This window comes from Hydractinia symbiolongicarpus, chromosome 7 (genome assembly GCF_029227915.1).
Source record: "Hydractinia symbiolongicarpus strain clone_291-10 chromosome 7, HSymV2.1, whole genome shotgun sequence".
Lineage (NCBI taxonomy): Eukaryota > Metazoa > Cnidaria > Hydrozoa > Anthoathecata > Hydractiniidae > Hydractinia > Hydractinia symbiolongicarpus.
The window spans coordinates 4152366-4176776 of NC_079881.1; the positions used below are offsets into that span (position 1 = coordinate 4152366).

A 24411-nucleotide genomic window follows, 5' to 3' on the forward strand; every position below is an offset into this window, starting at 1 on the left:
AGTATGTTTCTTTTTTGTATGAAAAACTAAGCAATGGGTTTAACTCCCTTAATTTAAGAATTTTTGTATTTTTATATTCTGCCTACCATGGTGATAAAGAATAATTTTTTTTAACCCAATCTCTCCCCCTGAGACCCCCTAAAACAGCTTTTTTGATAGGGGTAGACCATGAACAAGCGCTAATGTAGTTAGTATATTGTTCTATAGTTTGCAGTTACGAACATAAGTACAACATCAAGATATAAAAATACGGATATTACAAATTATAATTTCAAAAATATAATACAAGAGTTCGTAAGGAATAAAAAAAATATTCCTTCCGTTCTCAGCGGTGTTTATTGTCGCTCCACCGTTGGGCTTATTTTGAAAAAATAACTTTGGGAAAGGAGAAATTGGAAATTCTAAACGAAGCCCTATTGTGCACTGATAGAAGTAAAAGAAAATTCGTCATGGTTGGGAAAGATTCTTCCATACTACTTTTATTTTAGTGCGATTTTAGAATGTCGCGCTTCGTATATACGGTTTTTATAAAAACAAGTGTGTTTCTCAATTTCAAAAAGAGGCTGTGGAGAAACACGTTCAAGCTCATAAGCATTCACGTAACATTCTCGACGATACAGCTCTTTGAGATAAACCTAAGAATCCAAAAGAGCTTTAAGGCGAGAAACTTCATGTACATATTCTACTTTTTATCCGTGTTAATGTCGGAATAATTATTGCGGATGGTTTCATCTTTCTTCTCAGTTTAATGGACAATGGACAACATCTGACTTGTTCAGAATTTCTTACTTGGAGCAAACAACACATTTCAGCAGATCTTCATGAAAAGGGGGACATGGAATCGTATCGCAATCAATCCTTAAGTGGGTCATGTACGTGGAAATAATCTCTCTTATCCCCGCATCTGAACTTGGATTCGCACCCATCGCTTGATCGTAAACGCATAAAATTTCGCTCTCTTTATTATCATGGTGATAATTCATCAAATAGCCTTGATACTCAATCCTCCACGACTTTGGACATTGCGTTCGGGAAGGTATCATTAATTTTGCAGACTTCCCTTCAATGTGGCATGCAGCACAAGGGACATATTTACGAGTACCAGTCAATTTTGAATATGAGGGAACAAATGGCTTCACAGTTGGAGGTGAAGTTGCATTTGTAAAAGGGATACCAGTCGTGGTTAGATTGGTGGAAGTATTCTTTGTACTTGAAGTAACGTTCAAATACACCGCTTTTGTAGTCTCACTTTCTTCTTCTTCTTCTTCTTTTTCTTCGCCTAACATGATACTATCTACATCACGTCCTGATCGTCTTCGCGATCTTGTTGATAAAGGCAAACATATTGGATTGGATCCACCTATACCAGTTTTATATTTGAACTTGCCAACGGAGACTTGACCTAAAGAAGAAATTCCTACTAGAAATTGTCACAGCAGTGACTTCATGGTTTCAGCTCTAGTTAACGAATGCAAAGTCTACCCTGCTCATCGCTTTGTAAAGCTGCTTTAGGATTTTTTTATTAACTTGTAGTTTTTTTTACCCCGATTCCTAGTAGGGTTTGTTTTGCAAAGCGTCGTAAAAACAGGCGTAAAAAGTGAGGTAAAAAGAGGCGATGTTACGTGTTTTAAGAGATTGATCGCTAACATTTAAGAATAACTTTCAAGTGGCCGCGAAAAGTGTCATCTTTGTCCGGGATAAAAAGGCTAAGGCGGAAAACTATGACTGTTATTTAATTTTGTCAGAAGATTTTTCCAATATAACGGCCCCCCTCCCCCTCCTAGTTACACCTCTACAATATTCATCAAATCTCAACTTTTATGTCGACATAATTTTTACAAGACGTTAAGATAATAACCTCCCATGCTCTTTTGCAGTCCACCCCTCAAGAAAGTAAAGAAATAAAAAACATTAATACTGTAGTTAATACCTGGAAAAATCCACAAAAGCCTAAACATTGATATAAAAGCATATGAAATACCTGAAAACAATATATCACTTGTAAACGGACAGGTTGAAGAGCCCCACATGGTGTAAACCAGATTAACAGCCTTCTTTGTAGTTCCTTTTTCTGCGGCATTTGGTGGTGTTACATAAGATTCTTTACAATTGCAGTCGCCTGCTTCTCCTTTTTGACCAGTTCTTCCAGGCCGTCCAGGTGGGCCGTCTCTGCCCGTTGTTCCAGGTGACCCATCTATTCCCATTATCCCTAAGATGGAGTATATAATAAAGAGTATATAATAAAGCAATTTTTTTAACGGGCTAGTTATAAGAAGGTTATGGTTGCAAAACATAGGGCATTAGGAACGAGGTTGTGCAATCGTGCGGGGGATGACATTACACTCTTACATGTGATTCAATTAATCAAATAACTTATGAGGATTTATTCCTCAGACTGTCCTTAAATTTTTTTTCGTTTGCCGCTTTCTGACCGGCCCTCGCAATTTCTCGCCGACCACAAAAAGTTTGGGTCGGGCTTTTTCAACATTTTTTTATTTTCCCAGTATTTCGCCGATTTCCAACCCAAAAACAATTAAACTGCTGCCTCAATTTTTTTCATAAAGTATAAGTATATTTAAATAAAAATATAGCAAACAAATTGCTAAGCAAATGAATAACCAAAACAACAAATTATGCCGCGATACCGCACTTCAAGCGGCTACCAAATTTGTTTATATGTATCGGAGACTAAGAACGACAATAGACATCAGTTCTGAAGTGTAGCAATTGTAATGTGCATGCATATCCCGGAGGTAAAAAAAAAGAAGACCCAGCGAAGTACAGTAAAGCTAGGCTCACAAGAAGACCAGAGTAGACAGTAAAATCATATTTTCTTGTCGGACGAGAAGATAAAAAAAATAATCAGCTAAGCGACCGCCTCTGCAACAAAACTACGAGTCGGGAAACGGCAAACCAACAATTAATTTAGGATAGCCTCAATGAGAATTTTTTTACCCATCGCGGAATATAGATATGTTGCACCAGACCTTGTTTTTGAAGGCGAAAAGGTTCTGAGTACGAAGTTGTAAGTGCATTGTGTATGCCGACTTTAGGTTGTTTAGAGTTCTTGTAATACCATTGGATGGTATTACAAGAACTCTAAACGCTGCTCTACTAGACAACTCCCGGCCACATCCAACGGCCCACACAGTTTGCCATCTCCCTAATTTCCGTCACCTGGCTTGGGTTAACCCGGGACTGTGGCAACATTCACTCGCCCATGTTGATGTTATCGTGTGTCCCTCAGAATTATCAATAAAATAAATAACATTAGTGGGAGAAACCATACAAGCATCTATACCTTCGACCTCAAAGAAGACAAAGAAAAAAGACAATGTCGAATTTGGCAAACACAGGAAGTTTCAAGAGAAAGTCGAAGTTGATCCAGATAAGATTACCAGTCAAAACAAAGTGGCAGCTAATAACGATGTTGATAAATCTGAGGTAAAATGTGAAGATTGTAAAAGAAAAAATGATCAGGAAAACTCGGATGAGAAATCTAGTTAAGATGATTCGTTAGGAAAAGAAAAAGTCTGTGACGCGAAGAAGACGTTTAAAATTAACGATGCTGATGACATCACAGTGTCAGGAGACGCGAACGGAGTAAACGTCGTCGAGAAGAAGGACGAGGAGGTAAAGAATGATCAGAATAACAAGAAAAGCTGTACCAACGACGACGATGAAGAAAGGCTTGATGCAAATAAAACCGAGAAAGAAGTGATTAAGAAGAATGGTAATAACATGGTGGTTGACCAAAAGATGATAAATGAGAAGAATGATAAACAACAAAGTACGATTGGTTTCAACACCAAAACAGAGCCTATGGAATCCATACCAGCGGTTCAAGAATGCTTGGTCATATCTCAATAACCGAGACATTGAGCGACACAGTTTTAATAAAAGGATAATCACTGGGTTTATGCAAGGTGTGTTGTCCAGAGCAATTTGTCAGTTGCAAATGGAAGATAACCTTGATCAAGATACTGCTTACAAGAATACGTCCACTGAAGATTTTAAGGAAGGACGTTTGCCCGCACAATCAATGGATTCGGGAACCAAGAATATTGCTGCTAATATTGAGAAGAGTGTAGTGGTTCCTCAATCGGTTGAGGACCGGAGTGACACACAATTGATGGAAGAGGAAGATTTAGTTGCAGGCTTTGTACAAGGTGTCTTGTCTCAAGCTATTCATCAGCTGCAGGTAGAAGATAAGCAAGATAAAAACAATGTCTGCAAGACAACTGCAAGTTTTGAAGAAACTTTACCTGCTACAAAATCGACGAATTTAGATATGGATCATGTTGGTGCTAAAGTTGCTAAAGTTGCAAAATGTTTGGTCATTTCACAATCGCTTGGAGTCACAAACAACACTGACTTGGTAGATGACTACTTCATCACAGACTATGTGCAAGGTATCTTATCCCAAGCCATTCTTAAGCTGCAAATGGAAGGTAAACATGATCAAAACGTTGTCGCGAGGAAAAGTCGACTGGAAGTTTCCAGGAATGAATTGGATATGCCGAATCAATGTATTTCAATACCAGTTATGTTGTTGCTAAAGAAAACTCCAAAGCAAAAAAATGGTGAAGGTAATAAGGAGGTCTGGGAGGTGGAGAATTTAAAGGACGATAAAGATGACAAGGTATCAAAGCATGATGATAATGTAAAGAAAAGGAAACGATGTAGACGTAATACGTGGGTGTGAGGAGGGACATGAAGTTAAACAAGTTGAAGTGTCTACACAATAACGTGGAGTTTGAGGAATTTGTAGTTGGGGGATGGAGGAGAGCGTGAGGGAGGAGAGCGTGATTAAGGAAGCGTGATTGAGGAGAACGTGATGTATGCTGATATGCGCAAACTTTTCTGTCATTACTTCAAGACTAGCAAACAGCGAGGCTAATGCATTGCACTGGCAAAATGAAAGTTTATTGGGAAAAAATTGAGACTGGTTTTAGAAAGATGTATGTAATGTACAGAAAGCGTTTATAAAGAGCTGACCCGGTTAATGCAATGTACTGGCAAAATGAAAGTTTACTAGGAAAAGATAGAGACTGCTTTTAAATGGAAAACGTTTATGAAAAGCTAACCCGGTTGATTTATGTTAGTTGAAAAATACGGATACGGTTTCAAATTTATTTATGTTTTTATGCGTTGTTTAAAGTGCTGTTCAAAGGGACACCCGTGGGCCTTTAGGTCAAGGAACCCTTTTTATGTGTTTTTTACCCTCTATAATTGGGCAGTTTTTTGTGACTATATCTTACGGGATATGCCTTAGTTTATGCAATGATTTCCAGGTTCAAACTGCGATATTGCTGCGCGCACTATAGATGTCTTGTCACCTGTATATAAACGTTTGCAAAGCTTTGCGGATTTTGAACAAGCGCACATGTTCTTGTAAGTAAAAAAAGAAGAACCATAGGTGATGAGATTGCTCTCATTAATATTTTTTGGAAACATAAGACCCAAAAGGTCATGAAAGAAATTATTTTTGACTATATTCTTTATTTTAAAGAAAATGTTTAAGCTAATATTTCGTTACTTCAACGGGTGTATTTGATTTTTATGGTTTGTGGTTTATATTTTGTGCCTACAGAAATGCGTGCGCATGTCTATTGTACTCAACGCAAAGTCAAAGCATTGCGTCGCATGAAAGAAACTGCTCTATTGCTGCAACTAATTAGAAGGGAAGTATCCTCCCGTCTGTAATGAGGGACAATTAGGAGAAAAAAAAGAAAGAAATACCTTCTCGACCAGGAGTGCCCTTTTCACCTTTTCCTCCGCTATATCCTGGTATACCTGGAATTCCATTAATTCCAGGTATGCCGTCTTTTCCCATAGGGCCTTCCAAGCCAGTTGGGCCAACAGGTCCAACAGGGCCTTTTGGACCTCTAATACCTTGTAAACCATCTCGGCCGTTAATCCCGGGAGGCCCAGGAGAGCCCGTTTTGCCTGGCAATCCAGGTGGTCCTGGTGGTCCACGCTCAGGAAATATACTGCTTTCACTGCCATAACGTAGAAGAATGCGGAGCCTAAAGAAATAAAAGAGATTGTAATCACACGCAAAATGTCACATATCAAATTCAAAACAAAGTGAGGGAAAAAAGGCCGGGAAATTTAGTCATAACTAAATGTTCAAAGGCTTTTATAATAAAAAAATTCTTAAACATTTTTCAGAAACGACAAATCACTGCATTCTTTCTGGCATAAAAATTTCCTTATTAAAGTTATTAGAAAATGTAATATGTCGTAAAACCGTTTATGATAGCAAAATCATTTCTGTTTATATTTGAAAACCAAAATTTTCATTGACATCTCGTACGAATTTTTGCGTTGGCTTGTAGCTTTTATATTTGGACCGGTAGAAAAAGGCTTACCCTTCCGCGCATTTGATCGCTAGTCAAATTGGCGGGCTTAAATTCTGAAGTGGATGTTTCGTTTACCTGTTTCAAAATACTGACAATACCGAATGTATATTTCCACCAGTTCTCCTTCCAGCAAAATTTTAAGTCCTGTGATTGAATGCTTTGAAAAACCCTGGTCTACTACTTTAGGCTTACAGTTGAGTGTTATAATGTTACTAGTAGTTAGTCCGTGCAAAAGTCCACGGTACTGCCTGTTGTTTATTTACGTTTTAATCACGTGACTCTTAAAGTCATGTGCTACGAAAATACTTAATATGTATTATAATTTTTAGATCTTATTTAGTTTGGAAAATATTTGTTATTATAAGACACGTTTTATTAATTCCTTTCCACGATATATTACAACCATGCTTAAAATTCTATTTTCATAACACAAAGTCTTTCGAGCAGAGGCAGGATACTAGTGCGTTTGTTCGGTTTATTCTGCCTTAGCACTTTGTGTTTTAGTGTGTCCGTAGTAGGACTGGAAAATCGCGAAGGGACTGATCGTTAGCCTGTGAAATAATCCGCGGAAATTTTCTTGTCTTATAAATGTCGTCTTTTCTATTTCCGGGACAAATACTTCGTACTTCCGTTGCACGACATTAGTACTATACTAACGATATTTATACATTTTTATTGTGTTCTCCTGAATAAAACCATACGTACCGCACAGTCGATTAAAGACAAATCTAACCACAAAACCGCCTGTGGAACCTACAATAATCTTTTTCAATCTAGCAAGACAAAAACAATAACAACACATCTTGTTCTTTCTCGTTTTTGTTGTACTGATATTATCGATTATCTATTTAGCACGTTTGCACTAGTTGACGATTTGTCTCTCCCCCTACATGTAGACATGTAGATGTATGCTTTGATAGTCACCCCTCTTGAGTATAAGATTTCATCATTTATTCATCTCTCCTCCACCCCCCCCCCCCCCCCCCCCCTTCCCTTTATCCGAATCATCCACACATCTTCTCATCTTTTTTTAATTGTTCTAAGATTTTTCTGGACAGGATATATAAGCCGTACTTATTTTATGCTATGTACACATAATGTATTCCTGACCGCGACCCTGACCGCGACTTCGCTATTTGTGTATGTGCCTAAAGAAAAGCGGCACACCCTGGTCCCAAAGGTTTCTTGACACCTAAGCCGTTATTACGGAGTGAACATGGCCGCTATTAAATTGATCAAAAATGTCCTGGGATTGAGAATGTCCTGGGGTTGAGAATGCCCTAATGAAATACTGTAATTCATACGAGTTAAAAAGTCCTTTAAAGACAGTTGCGCTGTGCAACGTCGACAGCTGTGTTTTACGATGTTGCTCGTAGAACAGAAAAAATGCTCGAGACATAACGTGATTGTAACACGACGCTTCAGATTTATCTGTTGATTATAAAAAAGAGACCGACTCGCACGAAGAAAAGAATTAACACGACAACTCCTGACAAAATGGTTAGTGAACTTCTCGAAAAGTAAAACTTAAATAGTGACTCCAATTTTGTTTTCTTATTAAACTTTCTCGATTATGTTTTTTATGACGAATATTTTGATTACAAACATTTTGTAGTCGCTAACATGCTTTATGTTTTAGAATTCTACGCGGCGCTAGCTTAAGTCTGTCTCCTGTACGAATCATGTTATTCTGGAAGAATAAAAATGTTATAAAAGCATATCTCATTAGAAAAGAAATTTGAATTACGAAGTACATCGTATAATTTCCCGCCACTTTTTATACACATTTCACTTACTGTTTTATATTGTATGTAACTTTATAACACATTTCGTTATTTAAATAAACATTTGTTTAAAATTTTAGACGCCCAATACGTCATAACGTTTAAACACCCTTTGAATAAATTTCATGCAGTTAATCGCATAAGTTTGTTTATGTAGGAAAGAAAAAAGAAAAACTATTTTTATGCAAGTACAGAAAAATTGCAAATAGACTGGGGTAAAAAAAATCTGTATTAAGATTAATCCAAAAAGATTTATAAACTTTTGTCTCGTACCTGTCGTTTAAGGATGTCATTTCCCTCTTCAAACTGTACAGCGTTCCTTCCATTATTTTTTGTGTATCATCATTATTATTCACTGCTTTGTCAATATTTCTTCTACGTCTTTTTTTATTGTCAGTACCTTGTACGTTGGGTTCGCTTCTTTCGGTAACAACATACGTTATATCGCGTAGTATACCAGAAACATTAACGATAATGTCTTTCGTAATTTCGGCGTCTTTTTCTAGGTGTTGCACTCGTAATTTTATCGCATCGTTAGCGCTTTTAATATGATTTAGAAAACAATAATTAGATATAAATAAACATGCAAATAGGAAGACGGTTAAAAAAGTATGACAGATTGTGTTACCACGAGGGTTTTTTTCTTGTACTTTTTCGTTATTCATTTTACGAACAGCAACACCTGAAATGCTATTCTTGTTTATTCCATTATTAATCGCATGAAATGTCATAAATCCTGAAGTGCTTGACTATATAAAATGACTGCGTCAATGTGAATGAATTGTCGTATCATGTTTACGACCACTTTAAAAGCCACTTTATAACCTTAAATATTTATACGTTCATAATATAAAAACAGTCAGCTCAAACGTTTATACGTAATTTCCGGGGGTTGACAAAGATTATGTTCGGTAAAATAACGCTTTAGTGGTGCATGCGCATTAGGCAATGGAAAGGCCTCTCTTTATTCACGTGTAAAATGGTGGGGATCATGGCGGACGACGAATACGAACAGCATAATGATGGATATGACTCTGAGGAAGAATTTATTGATGATTCACAGTTTGAAGATCCTGAAGATTATGTGGATTCAGTTACAGAGGATGGTAAAAAAATTAGTATATTGTATATGCTTTTAAACTATGCTTGTTCGGGTTTTGAAATTTTTAATAATTTTTGGTGAATACAAACCAGTCAATGCAGTATTTTTACGAAAAAGTCTTTGTATTCAGAGATGTTTATAAATACAGAAGCAAATCATCATATTTGCATCTTCAAATGATCTCCATGGAGACGTGTTTTTATATTTATTCGTTTGCACAGGTCTCATTTGCAAAAGGAGAAGTAGTTGCGATAAAATTATTTTAGAAAAGCTTATTACACCTATACGGATAAACAACACTGGTCCTAACAATGGACTGTGTTTTTATTTAAAACAATCTGCAATAAAGTTTTTTTGAAAGAGGGTGTTATGCCTGTCACGGCTGTTTCAAAGCGGCAAAAATGTTGCGAAAAATTAATTCGAATTGCCCTCTCAGTTAAAACAGGATATCTCAAGAACGAAATAAAAATTTTATATTCTGTAAAAAGAATAATCTTAGATAAATTGTCCATTTTATTAAAAAAAATTTTTTTGGGCACCTAATAATAATAATAATAATAAATATTTAAAGTGGCTAGCCCAGAAAATCACAAAAACGAAAGAGCAGGGGCCCCAACACAGATCCCTGCAGCACCCCAAAAGCGTCTTCATGAAGCAGATCTGATCCTGTGTCGTTTACAAGAGTCAGCTGCATTCGGCCCGTTAAGTAGGACTCGAACCAGTCAAAGGCAGCATCTCTGATGCCAAAACACCATAGTTTTTTTAACAAAATTTTATGATCAACAGTGTCAAAAGCTTTTTTTAAGGTCAATGAGCACAGCACAAACAAAGTTATGTTGGTCGAGCTCAGTAAGAATAAAATCAGAGACATCGACTACTGCAGTTTCTGTGGAAAAGAGTTTGAAATCCGGACTGTCTGTCATTCAGGAAGATGTGCTCAGAAGTAAAATGAGACATTTGCTCATGCACTAACTTTTCAAAAATTTTCATAGGAATTGGCAAAATGGAGATAGGCCGATAATTAGTAGGATCTGTTTTATTGCCACTTTTAAAAATAGGCGAGACCCTTTTAGTCTTCCAACATTTAGGTACATAACCAGTAAATAAAGATTTGTTGAAAAGACTTGATAAATAAATACTTAAAACTGACGAACCTGCTTTTAGCAGTCGTGAACCAATTCCGTCCAAGCCTGTAGCTTTATTAAGTTTTAGTGAACTAATTATTTTTTCGACACTTTTGGTCTCAATACGAGCCCACCGAAAATCGTGTCCGCTAACAGGTGGATTAACATTAGTAGTGTCAGAAGAAAATTTAGAGGCTAGTTTGGCACCAACACTGACAAAAAATGAATTGAATGTGTTGGAAATTTCTTTTGGGTGAGAAGTTTCTGTACCATCGTTTTGGACTACTCGTTTTATCGAGGTAGTATTGCCTGACTTATTAGGAACCAGTTTTTTTAGGGTTTTCCAAAGTTGTTTTGGCCGTTTTTGAAAGTCCTGCAAAACATCATTATAGTACTCGTTTTTAAGTCGATTTTTGAGACCTATTACCTGGTTCCTTTTTTGTTTGAAAGCTTCCCAGTCTATGATGGATTTTGTTTTTGATGCTTTCCGTTTCAAGAAGTCTCTTTCTTTGATGACCTTAGGCCAAAATGTCTAAAAATGACTTAAAAATTATCATTTAGATAAATGTCTTCCACAATATCTCTGGAATAAAGTTAAGGAAATGTGTTTTTATGGTCCACAGGCTAGGTTAATTATCTGGAATGAAAATTACTTAATTTTAGTACTGTCCGAAATTGTCCAAATGGTTATTTTTGGGCCAAATGTGAGACCTATATGAAAAACTTTAGAGTCTCAATGTATGCTTAAAGTTCGTTTATTAACTAAATAAAAAACATTACTTTGAATTCTAAGGTTATTAAAGATGATGTAGATGACATATTAGTCTGTCCGAAATTGTCCAAAGGGTTATTTTTGGGCCAAATGTGAGCCTGAATGTATGCTTAAAATTCGTTTATTAACTGAATAAAAAACATTCACTTTTGGTCCGAAGGTTTTCGGGCCAAATAAGTGACATCATACTTTAAATAAAACATCATTCAGAGTCAACAGTTTCAACATTCTAGTTTATCATGCTAGTAGAAAATATCTCAAGTTGTGCATACATAGTTTATTTATTATATACACTTAATATATACCAGTAATCATTTTGTGTTTCTTTATAAATTGTATAAAATAGCACCCAATCTTCTGATAAAGCCAAGATTAGCTAACTAGCCATAAACGTCTTTGATTTTAACAATTTCATCTTGAGATAGATAGATAGACTGTAAGACCAAAAAATAGCTACTCTTTACAGAAAAATACAAAACAGAGGAAAAAAGATTAAAAAAGATAACAATTAGCCACGTTTGAAGTTTTACAAACTATAAAACAATTTCTTAAAATCAAGGGTGATCTTATAGCAAAAGAATAATATTAAAATCCCTGCAAAATAAAGTAGTTTACTGTTTTGTCCCTTACCTTGTGCTATGCCAAACTTTAGCTAGCTTCAAAATTGCTAAGACACCGTTGTCTCGCTTATTCCAACAATTTCGAAAAATCCTGGTTTCGAACTAGTATTCCCTGGTCGAGCAAAAGTAAACACTGGGTTGCCGTAATTTTGCTGGGAAAAACCATACCTACCAAAACATTAAACGCCATCGCTGTGACTTGCTTAGAAGTTTAGATAATTATTTAATTAGGGATCACACTACATCAAATTGCCGTGCACCACTTTGGCAACTTTTCCTCCTCTTTTTTATCGCCTAAAGAAGACTAACTTAAAATTTAAGTAGTTTATAGTTTGCGAGACAAATGGTGCATGGTGCCAGCTGATAGACCCATGCTTCCAGGACCCCATACTAATTTTCAAGTCTGTAGATAGTAGCGCGGCGTTGGCACAAGGTTGGAAAGATGGTATACTTTCGCCAAAAATAATGTTTTTTTAGTTTTGTGTGTTTTGTTCGACGAAATAACTCAAAATTTATAACACATGTATATATAACATATTTATTCATTTAAAAAGGAGAAAAGTAGATCGTTTTAATACTTAATTCAGTAAAATTAAAATAATACAAAAAAAGTTTCAATAACTTAAAAAATGATGAAAATACAAAATTTCAAAAAAAAATTGTGGAAGTCATTTTAATTTTGTCTGCGGTTTGACCGTAGCGAAACAGCCGTGCTATACAGACGTACAGTTTAGCTAACTAGCTACCTGTACCAAAAAATAAAATCGAAGAATCGGGTTTATACGTAAGTTTCTATGTACTTTTGGATACTGTGAATTATTGCTAACCTATATTTCATTTGTTTTTTAATGCAAAACCTGCTGTACTTTAGCTTCCATTTAAGTTCTGTTTATAAAAAGCTATCTTGTTTCTATGGTTTTCACTTGTTTTAACCAGTGATTTCGTGTGTGTTTACATTTCCAGTGGACTTTCACAGGATATTATTCCACAAAAAACACAATGTTGGTTAACTGTTTTTGCTATGACAGGATAACTGCAGGTTGTAACCTGTGTTTTATAGCTTATAGAGTTGTTTTATAGAGTTTGTTGGAAAGTTATTTTTTTTCAAAAATTAACCTGAAATGCTGTATCACTGCATTCTGTATCACTGCATTCTGTAAGCCAAATTAACTTAAAAGTCCATGCAAAAATGAGGTGGATTTTTTTCCAATGATTTTTCAATTTCCAAAAGATATTTTTCATTATAATAACAAAACATGTTATAGCTAGATATTTCCTGATGAAAACCTGTAAGAGATGTATATCAACTACCCACTAGCGTTAAGATTAAAAATCAGTTGTTTTTGGTGTTATTGTTTTTGCTAAAGGAGTTTCAGTTAACTGTGACTTAGTTTCCATTAGACGATTTACTATCGCAGGGTCTTCAAAAGCATATCATATAGGGGATTTGTTTCCATTTAAAATGTGTTGTTTCGGCATATATTGGCTATCAGATAGTTATCACTCCGTGCAGATCATGAAAGTGACATAACATGTATCCGATAGCTCTTAAGACGATATTTTTAAAATGGAAACAGGTGAATAAACATTTCGGCATGCTTGAACATAATAAAAGTAATGAAAACTTGTTCAGTTTTGTTTTTTGCGAAAAATGGCGCCGAGTAAAGTTGATTTAAGGAAGCAAATTGGGATACTTTAAAATGTGTGGGTTTCAACATGTAATATGTTTAGCTCGGTGATTTTATTTTTAACTGAAAAACAAACACAAAAGACAAATTAATTTGAAGATGTTGGTTGCTGATTCAAATATAAGAAGAAAAAGGAACGAAAACCTCCAGATACTGGACAAGACCTGGTAGAAGTAATATATGCTCCGCAAAAAGATATCAAACAGAAAAATCTTCAAATCATCGGGACTCTCCCACTGACTTATTTTTCATCTGGTACTCGAACACGTATTTTTTGACAATAGTATCCATGGTGGAGAACATTAACGAAACTCATTATCATAGTGCTTACCATATTAAAATGATTAAATTCCATAAAACAAAAATATCGTATTGATTTTTAAAACGCGACGCTTCCCTAAATCGTCTAATGAAAAGTCTGTGACAGAAGACTGTCAATTCAAGATATTTGATTTATGGACCAGAATTTAAAAGTATATAATTAAATAAAATCATGAACTTTATCATTTTTTAGAGTTAGTTGGTGATATTCTTGAACAAAAACCAAAAGAAAGTGACAGTCTTGACACTGTCATTATTGTGGACAATGTTCCTGTTGTTGGGCCTGACCGATTAGCAAAACTTAAGTCAATCATAAGAAAAGTATTTTCTAAATTTGGAAATGTTGTTAATGAGTTTTACCCAGAAGAAGATGGCAAAACTAAAGGGTAAGAATTTTTAATTTTAGCCAGAGCAATTTAATTAGTTGGTCTACGGACTGTATATTTTTAAAAAACTATAAAATAATAATACACAGTGTTTTCTCGATGTCTTTCCATTTGTGGTAGTCTCATTTATCTTTGACTTTATTAAATCTTTTTTTGAAACCTATTTGTTTGTACTTGCAGCAGTTGCAGCAGATATGAAATGTGAAAAATGTGGGTATTTATAAACTGTTTTAGTGATGTTTTTTATGATTTTATTTTCCATGTGAAGGCTACCTGAAATCAGTGTATTTTTTGTATTTCTGGTCACACGCCAGAGTGACCTATAAATTGGGATCAATGGTCTAAAATGTTAGTACAGAAATCATTTGGTCTCATATGCTCTAAAAATCTGGTTTCAAAATTACCTAAAAATATGGTGTTTTACATGTTTTAGGAACTTCTTTATTATAGAATACGGTAACCTGAGAACAACTGATTATTTTATGTTTAAGAAAGAATATTCTGCTAGACATCAGGCCCTAACTACTTTAAATTATGCTAAATAACGTTTTCATGTTTGTCTAAAAAATTTATTGTTTTGTGTATGCTCTCATGTTCAATAGATTACTATTTTTTACCTGAACTGGTCTTACAAAACCCAACATATAACTTGCGTTGGTTTTACACGATCTAAACAGTTCATTTTGGACATTTACGACCTTCAACCAACATGTAGCTCTTCAAGTAAACAATTTATCCCTGTCCCCAGATATTATTTTAATTCCTAAGGTGACTCCAATTTCATTAGTTGTTCTACGGGGTGAAGTCGATAGTAGCTTATGGTCTGTCGGCAAAATAAAAATAATTTTATCGAGAATGTATGGTCGGAACAACAAAAAAAATAACAACGGAGGAGGGTGTTATGACAACTGTTTTTTCTATGTATTTTTGCATAACGCACACAGTTTATATTTTTTAGTTGCGAAGGAAAAGTAATAATAATCTGTCTCACTAAAAAATAGGTAACTCTCTCAAGGTGAAAAGATAAAAATACTTGCATGCTCAAAAACTTGTTTTTAAAAGTTATGCAGCAAGAATTTTTCTTGTGTTGTTTTTAAAGTTACACAGCAAGAATTATTTTTGTGCTGATTTGAGAGTTGTACAGAATATACTTGTATTGTTTTGAAAGTCTTCAGCAGGTTATAATTGTGCTATTTCCAAACTTATACAGCAGATTATTATTCTCCTACTTAAAACAATAAAACAAACGATTTTAGTGTTCTTTTAATGTTTTTTGCGCAGTTTTATAGGAAATCTAAATTTAAGTGCAAATTCTTTTTCGGACTATGGTTGTTTAGTTTCGCAGCGTTAAAATCATTTTTTATTAAATTCATAACAGAGGATGGTGTTACGACAAGTGTATCTTGTTTTAATTATTTTTCCTATATGATATCGACTGTGTATTACAGTTTAGCTAGCCTAATTTTAAACATATATATTAATCATAATGAAGGAGGGTGTTACGACAATAATCTGTCTTGTTTTTCGCTTGTATTATAACTATTTTAGTCAAAGTGGCTAATTTTTGTTATAAATCACAAAAATTTAAAAACTTCTGTTTAACCACTTAATTATTTTTGTGATTGCAAAATTAGAGCCTCACGCATTTTAGTTTTATCGCAACAAATTACCATAAACAAAGAATCAACTTCCAGTGGCCTTAACAACAGTAGTCCTAAGTGAAGTAGCGTTATTGATTCACCTTATTGACATTCAACCAACAAAAAATAACATCATTAATTATCTTCTATGCTCATTATATTTTCACGAGATGGGATGAGAATTTGTTTTTTTTTCCTTTTTTTTTCTTTAAAACTTTGGTTGATATTATTATTTTTTTGTTTTCGTGAAAATTAGGGTTGGCCGGGCCCGTAGAACAACTAATCAAATTGGAGTCCCCTAAGGCCATACTAAAATTTAGATAATATTTTATGCATTGTTGTGCTGAGCCCTTAAGGAAATTCACTAACCGTAAATATATGTCAAATTTGTTTTTGATCACTGAAACACACCATAATACAAAATTTTTAATATGAATAGAAAAAACTTTCATTAAATAAAAATTGCTTTTATTGCTGTCTAGCTACTTTTAAATCATCATCATCATCATTCTCGGCTTAACGTCCGTTTTCCATGCTAGCATGGGTTGGAAGAGGTATATTAATGACCCTCTTCCAATCTGATCTAGACTGTGTTAGATCTAAACTCAACTTCCTCTCTATAGTCTGTCCTTATAACCTCCTGCCAAGTCTTTCTCGGTCTGCCTCTGGGCTTTGCCTCAGGAACTATCAAGTCTCTACACTTTCTTACCCAATTATCCTTCTCCATTCTTTCCAAGTGCCCCAGCCAATTCAATCTTCTTATCTGGATAACATCTTTAATTCTACGGAGACTTAGCCTGCTTCTTAGCTCATCTGAACTCTTTCTGTCTCTCAGACTGGCATTACACATCCATTCTCATATCATTCCTTTCTAAAAGGTCAAGATCTTCCTGCTTCACTGCCCATGTCTCACTACCGTACAACATAACACTTCTTACACAGGCCTCATACAACCTACCTTTTACCTCAATTGACAGGACTCTGCTAGTCAATAAAGGAAGTAACTCTCTAAACTTTTTCCAAGCAGAACCTATCCTGCAAGTAACACTTCTTCCAACACCCCCTTCACTGCCCAACATATCACCTAAGTAACAGAAGTTCTTAACTATCTCTAACGAGCCACTGTTGTACATCATTAAAGCTGGAAATACTTCATTCTCTATAATCTCACCTTTGCAACGCTTGCATACAAACTGTATGTCAGCTCTTAACCTTCCACTAATACTACTGCACTTCTTATGTACCCAATGCTTGCAAGTCTGACAAAAAATTGAGTTACTACCAACCCCTTTCCTGCAAACTCCACAAGGCCACTTTCCAATTACAAGGTCACACTTGGCTGCAATGCTACTTATCATGACTTTAGACTTTGCTGTGTTTACCTTCAGCCCTTTCTCTTCTAGTCCTTTCTTCCACTTCTCAAACTTTTCAACTAATTCTTCCATCGACTCTGCTATGAGAACCAAATCATCTGCATACAATAACTCCCATGGACAACCTGTTCTGAACTCCATCGACAGCGCTTCTAAGACTAGAATAAACAACAAAGGACTAAGTACAGAACCCTGATGTACACCAACATTTACACTAAATTCATCACTAAGTGAATCGTTAATCCTGACACGACTTCTAGCATTGCTGTACATAGACTGAACCATCGTAACTAGCCACTCATGCACACCTAATTTTCTCATAGCCCACCAAATAACTTTATGTGGCACTCTATCAAAAGCTTTCTCTAAATCTACAAAGGCAAAATAGAGATTCTTTCTCTTTCCTAAATACTTTTCCTGAAGCTGTCTGAGTAAAAATATTGTATCTGTAGTGCCACGCCCTGGAACAAAACCAAATTGCATCTTATCTATATCAATTCTTTCTCTAAGTAACTTATCAATCACTCTTTCAATAACTTTCATTACTTGATCAACCAACTTCAAACCTCTATAGTTACCCCTTTCTAATGCATCACCATTGCCCTTGAAACAGTTCACTATTACACTCGACTGCCACTCACTCGGAATAGCACCATCCTTTATAATCTGGTTAGCAAGACTTGTAATAAGCTCAACTCCAATATATCCAGATGCTTTTACCATCTCTGCAACAATACCTGATACTCCTGCAGCCTTGCCAATCTTCAATTTCCTAGTAGCCTCCACTACCCATTCTGTCTTGATCTGCATAGGCCCTTCTACGACATCATCATCAGACAAATTATCCTCGTCCCAATCAAACTCAGTGTTAAGCAACCTCTGATAATTACGTGAATGCACCTCACACCTTTCATTGTTGGTTGCTAGCATTCAGTTGTGTTCCTTTTTGTTATTTCAGCTTTGTCTTTCTGGAATTTTCCAATGCGTCAGATGCTGCAAATGCAATCAAAACGGCAAATGGCTACAAATTGGATAAAAATCATACATTTGTTGTTAATTCCTTTTCAGATTTAGATAAGTGAGTACTTTGAAGTTTTGTTTTATGTCATGTTACTGAAAAACAAACGTAAACATGCTTCTCTTTAATTATGTATTTTGTCTGAGATGATTGTGTTTATCATGTGATATATTTTTTCCGCTTTGCTGCAATGTGTAAATTTTCTTGGATTTTTCACAGGCTAAGGACTAGTTATATACTTAAAATTAGCAGTTGGCAAATTCTTTATTTTAAAATGGCCTTCCAAAGTTGTGGTCAGACTTAAATTTTGTTGACATTTTGCAGGTATCAAATACATGCTGTATAGCTATATATATATTTTTTCAATAGAATATCCAGTATTATAGAGTGAATCATTTAAGTTTAAATCCTATTTATCTGAACACACCTGGTTTAAAAATACAAACTTCTATTTTTTTTTCTTATATATATTAGTTTACTTTAGCAAGTGGTATTTTAAGTGATATCAAAGGTTAGAATTACATAAGAAGTGAAATAAACAAATAAGATGATCTTGTCTTTGCCTTGTGATTTGAACTGATACCTGTATCAACAAAAAAATTAACACTGCTCTTTTGCTTGGTAGATACAAAGATGTAAGTGAAAAGTGGACACCTCCAGAGAAACGCCCATTTATGGACCAGGTAGGTAATAAATTTATTCTATAGTAGCAAAGATCCTGAACAGTATAGTTTTTTATTGTAGTAAGTGTGTCCTGTCAATTAATTTACAAGCAGAAGTTATGTTTTTCTAGGGAAATCTGATTTCATGGTTACTTGAGCCTGACAGTAATGACCAATATTCTGTAATATCTGGAGGAGGCGAGAAAATTGTCATTTTGCAGAATAGTGCTACAGGTGCTACATTAGTAAAGAAAAGAGAAGTATGTTGGTTTTTTTACTAAGTGTTTTTTGTTTTGTTTTAACAGTGCATGTAAAAAAAGCAAAAGCCAAAACGTTTTTCTGTTTGTCTAGGTGTGGCAACTTTATCCATTTCTTAACAACCCTAAGTTTCTTAAGGATTAGGTGTTCAGTTTAAATTTTCGTGCATTTCTTTGTTAGAATTGGACAGAAACATATCTTATGTGGTCACCAAAAGGAACATATTTGGCTACATTTCATCGACAGGGTATTGCATTGTGGGGTGGAGAAGAGTTTTTTCGTCTGCACAGGTTTAATCACACCAATGTGCAACTAATTGATTTTTCTCCCTGCGAACGATATGTTGTGACTTATGCACCAAATAATGATAACACGATACAAGACCCATCTGTAAGTTCTGTGGTTCTGTAGTTTGTTGTTGCAAAATCGGTAGATTGGATTTTGTGAAATTCTAAATTTGCTAACCACAACGTGATATGATAAACCTTCTTTGTTAGGCGATTATTATATGGGATATAAAAACAGGAATCAAGAAGCGTAGCTTTTTAGCTGGTGGTGGTCATTGGCCTGTTTTCAAGTGAGTTCAACATTTTTCTGATTATTGCTGTGGCTATTGATTTACAAATGTTTGTTTTTTGAGAATTTATTTAATGTGAACTATTTTTTGGCTTGGTTTACTAAAAACAGAATAGATGAAAAATTTCATATTTTAGGTGTATTCTTACAGGAATAAAACGCGTGCATTTGTAGATATTTTGTACTTCGACTGTTTAGAGAATAGATATATTTCTGTTTTGATACTGTTGTTTATAAATATTTTCCAATGGCAGAGGGGAAATTGAAGAAAGCTTGCATATTTTTTATTAGTTAGCAGGTTTTGGTGAAATGCGTATGATAAAAAATGCAGCTCATTGCAGACATTTGTTATTTTCCACACTACATGATTGTAAAGCCACCATCTTAGCTATAATAAGTTCATTTACGAGAGAAAACTTCGAATTTTTGCTTATAAAAATTCTGTATAATGCTTGATATTTTTTCATTAGGTGGAGTCCAGATGGTATGTACGTTGCTCGAGCTGCCAACGAATGCCTCAGTGTATATGAATCACCTGGCTTTGGACTTTTAGAGAAGAAAAGCATAAAACTACCTGGCTTAAAGGACTTCTCTTGGTCACCCACCCAAAACGTGATTGCATATTGGGTACCCGAAGATAAAGACGCACCTGCTAGGGTGTGTATAATGGAGATGCCCAGTAGAAAAGATATACGAGTCAAGAATTTGTTCAACGTGCACGACGTAAGTTGTTTGGTTTTGTAATAAAGAATGAACAAAAAAATCTTCTCAAATCAGGTTGATAAGTATATACATCAGTCTGATTTGCAAACTTACACTAAAAGTTTGCCTCTTCTTTCCTACGATTTCGTAATAGATTTATGTGCTTCTGGTTCATCCATAGGTTGAAGCATTGTTCTCTTTTCCTGCCGTCAGTAATTTTATACTTTCAAAGTACATATTTGTGTCGCCATTTCTACTAGCTAACACTAGGCCAGCATTTTTTATTTGTAATCTTAATTATTATCCTCAATGGTTTGAAAAAAGTTTTCAACAACGTTTTAATTTACTTTTTAGTGCAAGATGCATTGGCAGAAGAACGGCGATTATTTGTGTGTAAGAGTGGAACGTTATACTAAAAGCAGGAAGGTAAGGTGTGATCTAGCAACTCTCTTTTGCGAAATAGTAAGAGTCTTTGGTAACATTTTCTTTCGGTGTAAATGTTTTAGGGTATCTATTTCAATTTGGAGCTGTTCAGGATGCGTGAAAAAAATATCCCTGTGGACACTCTCGAAATAAAAGGTGCGTATTATAATTTTTGTGTCCAATAAGAATTCTGGAGACAATTAGAACCAAAAATGGTATAGACTACCCAATTTTTTTGTTAAGGAATAAATTAAAAAGATCAAAAAAGGAAAAGAAAAGAAAAAAGTTCAGTGTAAACAAACGTTTTGACTACTCCCTCAGTCACTCACGCGTTTATTGAAAGCACAATGTCAATGTTGAATTTAACGGACAATACCTTATTCCATGAAATTAACAAATCATGAAATTAACGCGGTTTTTTAAATTCGCGTTAATTTAATAACCGTTATTTAAATGCTGTGTTAATTTAAAGACCGTTAATTTCATGACTTGTTAATTAAAATAAGGGTAATTTGGTGACTTTTTTATAATATATAAAAGCCTAAAATACATTAAAATACAATTTGGTTTACAAATTTTCTACCATTTCTCCCTTATTGGACGATAGCTCAACGGTGTTCTCTTTTTCAGCGATCTTTTTTTAAGTAGCATTGTATCATCTTTATACTCTGATCCAAGTGAAAAATTTACTGAAAGCACTTTTTCTTTCAAAATTTGATTTTTTTAACATTGCCTTTCAAACAACGAAAAGTTTTATTTTCATTTCCTAACCGCCTTGTAAAAGAAGAGACCGCTTCACTACCGTGGATTCTACTGTTGCCGTAATTTTTGCTTCGTGTGATAGCGCATATTGTCAATTCGCCTTAATTAAATGCATTTTTGAAGACAACCTTGCTCAACCGTGTTAATTAAATGTCTTTTTTAAAATAATTTTATTAAACCGCGTTAATTTTACGACCTTTAATTTAATTCGCGGTAATTTCTTGACTCGTTAATTTTATGGAATTACGTCATCCTTTTAAATACATATTTTAAATATTAGAAGAGTATATCTTCAATGCTACACCACCTTAGAAGTTTAGTAAACGTCCCATTAAATAAACTTCCCTAAAAATCTATCAAAACATTACAACTAACTCCTGCTCTGGTCGTTTTTATAGAACAAATAACAGCATTTGAGTGGGAACCAAACGGCAGCAAGTTTTGCATCATCCACGGTGAAAGTCCACGCATTAACGCTAGTTTTTACCAGCTTGAGGAGAGGCAATTAGGCCAGGTAACGTTGATGAAAGAATTGGAGAAGCGAGCCTGCAACACGATATCTTGGTCACCCACCGGACAGTTTTGTGTGTTGGCTGGTTTGCGAAGGTGAATAATTTTACTTTGCTTTGTCTATAGGATTGGATGACGCAAGTTGAAAAGAAAAACATGTTAAATAGAAAACGAATTTTGCCGCACCATCCGTTCTACTACGGGGTGACCCTATTTTCCCCAAAACACTTGCGGATATACTTTAATGTCAGTTATTATTCTTGTTTTGCAGTTTAAACGGTGTGTTGGAATTTATCGATACTTCTGATGTCTCCACAATGAATACTGGCGAACATTACATGGCAACTGATGTAGAATGGGATCCAACTGGGCGTTACTTCATGACTGGCGTTAGCTGGTGGGCTCATAAAGTTGACAATGGCTTCTTCATTTGGTCGTTTCAAGGGAAAATATTACAGCGTCATCTGATCGATCAGTTTTGTCATTTCTTATGGCGACCTCGTCCTCCGAGTTTGTTGGACGAGAAAGCCATAAAGGAGGTGAAAAAGGATTTGAAAAAGTATCAGAAGGTGTTCGAAATCAAAGATCGCATGTCGCAGACGAAAGCGTCGAAGGAGTTGATCGAGAAACGTCGCGCGCTTTACAATGAGTTTGCCGAGTTTAGAAGCAGACATCAAATAACATTCCAAGAGTACAAAGAATTCCGAGTTGAATTACGTGAAGGTATGTACTTACTTTCCTTACTTCGTTTTTTACATGTGATAATCCATCCATTATATGCAGTATTTAGCGAGGTCATATCTTGTCAAGTAAAAAATTGCAGTAGATGTGAGCTTATTATATAAAATCTGTACCAGAACCTGTATCCAGAAAATTAGAGCATTCTCTCGAGTTTAGGGTGTCTAAAATGAAGTTACCTGTGAAAAAATGACAGTCAACCCAGTTTTGGTGAAATCGACTTATAAAACTGTGGCTCGACTTGATGGTGCCAACAGCATTGCGTGTTTGAGCTTCTGATAAAAATGCTTCTATGTTGTGCTACCCCTCAGAAATTTCTCTTGTCTTTGGTGGTGTGGCAACAGGTAAAAGAGATCCTTAGATTTGTTTACTGATTGTTATTATACTATATTTTCTTTAGGAGTGGACACAGATAGTTTGGAGAGTGCGTATGATGAAATTGATGAAGAAACTATTGAATTTTTCGTTCGTGAAGAAATTGAAATTATCGACGATAAGGAAGAGTAAGAAGAGTTGGCGAGGTGAAAATTTCGAGTTTGTCGTGAATCCCCCCGAATTCGAGTAAAGAAAGTATATTGCTCTTCCGTTTTATTTGATGTTCCTCTTTTCTAAAGTTAATTTTCTTAATAATTCCGCTCTCCAGTCAGAGCTACTTGAATACATGTTTTACTGGGACCGATTGGAACAGATTTACGAAGTTTGTCTGATGGCGAATGTTGTTTTAAAAGACTTTTATGAAGACATCTTCGAACAAAAAACTAAATGGTTTCTCTGGCCTCCGTGGAAAAGGAGATAATGTATTTAAAAATTAGTTCTTTCAATAAAATCAATATAAGTTATGCCGTTTTTATGTACCTATGCTGTTTGGCGTATTTCATTGGTGTCAGATTTTCCTTTCCGTGATCATAGTCGCCATCTTTCATGTTTCCTTCCTGTTGTGATAAAATCCTCGAGTTGTTTCGGCAATTATGCAGCATACGACACGCGTCATAACAAATTTTATCGTTCGGGGCTTATTGAAGAAATTAAGCGCTCCCTTCGTGGGGATGGGGAACTTTTAGACAACCAATAAGAACATCGATTTATCTCAGAAACACGCAGTCTGAACTTCAGGGCGGAATTAGAATATACAATCTTGTGTTATTTTGTTACATCTTGCCTTTTTTAAACTGTTCATCATTACTGACGTCAGCATGACACAATTCCCTAATTTTTTCGATCTCATGCTAGAGCGTCTACTTTCGTATAAGTACAGGTAAAAATCCCTGGGAACGCAGGTGCCGCAGGTGAGTACGGGTTGAATTTGGACTGTTTTATTTATGTTTAATTTATCAACAATTTCTTTGGTGCTCTAAAAAAAACAGGCAGAATTCCGTTAGCAATGATTGAATTCTTAGGATTAATGTCTATTTCTCTACTTAATTTTAGAATAGCGAAAACTAAACACAGTTTTTTTAAAAAACCAGAAATATTAAATTTCGCCTTTGGTGTTTGTATATTTGGTGTTTGTACAGTGTTTGCGTGATCGCGTTTATCCTTTCCTTTTCCAGGTCTATTTTTCCTTAGCAACCTACTAAGCAACTTTAG

At 35.1% G+C, this 24411-nt stretch overlaps 2 protein-coding genes across 2 annotated transcripts; one reads left to right on the forward strand and one right to left on the reverse strand.

The window, feature by feature from the left end:
• Positions 1 to 183: 183 nt before the first annotated feature.
• LOC130648983 (uncharacterized) lies at positions 184 to 9014 on the reverse strand. The gene is made up of 4 exons (XM_057455153.1): positions 8423 to 9014; positions 5743 to 6029; positions 1982 to 2209; positions 184 to 1402 (listed from the first exon to the last, which is right to left on the reverse strand). Exons 1-4 carry the CDS (start codon positions 8878 to 8880, stop codon positions 786 to 788), a joined length of 1590 nt encoding a protein of 529 aa, XP_057311136.1. The 5' UTR covers positions 8881 to 9014; the 3' UTR covers positions 184 to 785.
• Positions 9015 to 9094: 80 nt separating this feature from the next.
• On the forward strand, positions 9095 to 23663 carry LOC130648982 (eukaryotic translation initiation factor 3 subunit B-like). Its single transcript, XM_057455152.1, has 13 exons — positions 9095 to 9255; positions 13970 to 14162; positions 18134 to 18253; positions 18819 to 18876; positions 18987 to 19115; positions 19294 to 19503; positions 19611 to 19690; positions 20160 to 20412; positions 20746 to 20817; positions 20898 to 20970; positions 21975 to 22182; positions 22358 to 22809; positions 23225 to 23663. Exons 1-13 carry the CDS (start codon positions 9129 to 9131, stop codon positions 23329 to 23331), a joined length of 2082 nt encoding a protein of 693 aa, XP_057311135.1. The 5' UTR covers positions 9095 to 9128; the 3' UTR covers positions 23332 to 23663.
• The last annotated feature ends 748 nt before the right edge of the window (positions 23664 to 24411 follow it).

Coding starts and splice junctions, on each gene's coding strand:
- LOC130648983 (XM_057455153.1), bottom strand. CDS start 8,880: ATGACATTTCATGCGATTAATAATGGAATAAACAAGAATAGCATTTCA. Junction 6,030..8,422: donor ATGACATCCTTAAACGACAG/GTACGAGACAAA, acceptor TTATTTCTTTAG/GCTCCGCATTCTTCTACGTT. Junction 1,403..1,981: donor AAGTGATATATTGTTTTCAG/GTATTTCATATG, acceptor TTTCTTCTTTAG/GTCAAGTCTCCGTTGGCAAG.
- LOC130648982 (XM_057455152.1), top strand. CDS start 9,129: ATGGTGGGGATCATGGCGGACGACGAATACGAACAGCATAATGATGGA. Junction 19,504..19,610: donor ACACGATACAAGACCCATCT/GTAAGTTCTGTG, acceptor CTTCTTTGTTAG/GCGATTATTATATGGGATAT. Junction 20,971..21,974: donor GGACACTCTCGAAATAAAAG/GTGCGTATTATA, acceptor TCGTTTTTATAG/AACAAATAACAGCATTTGAG.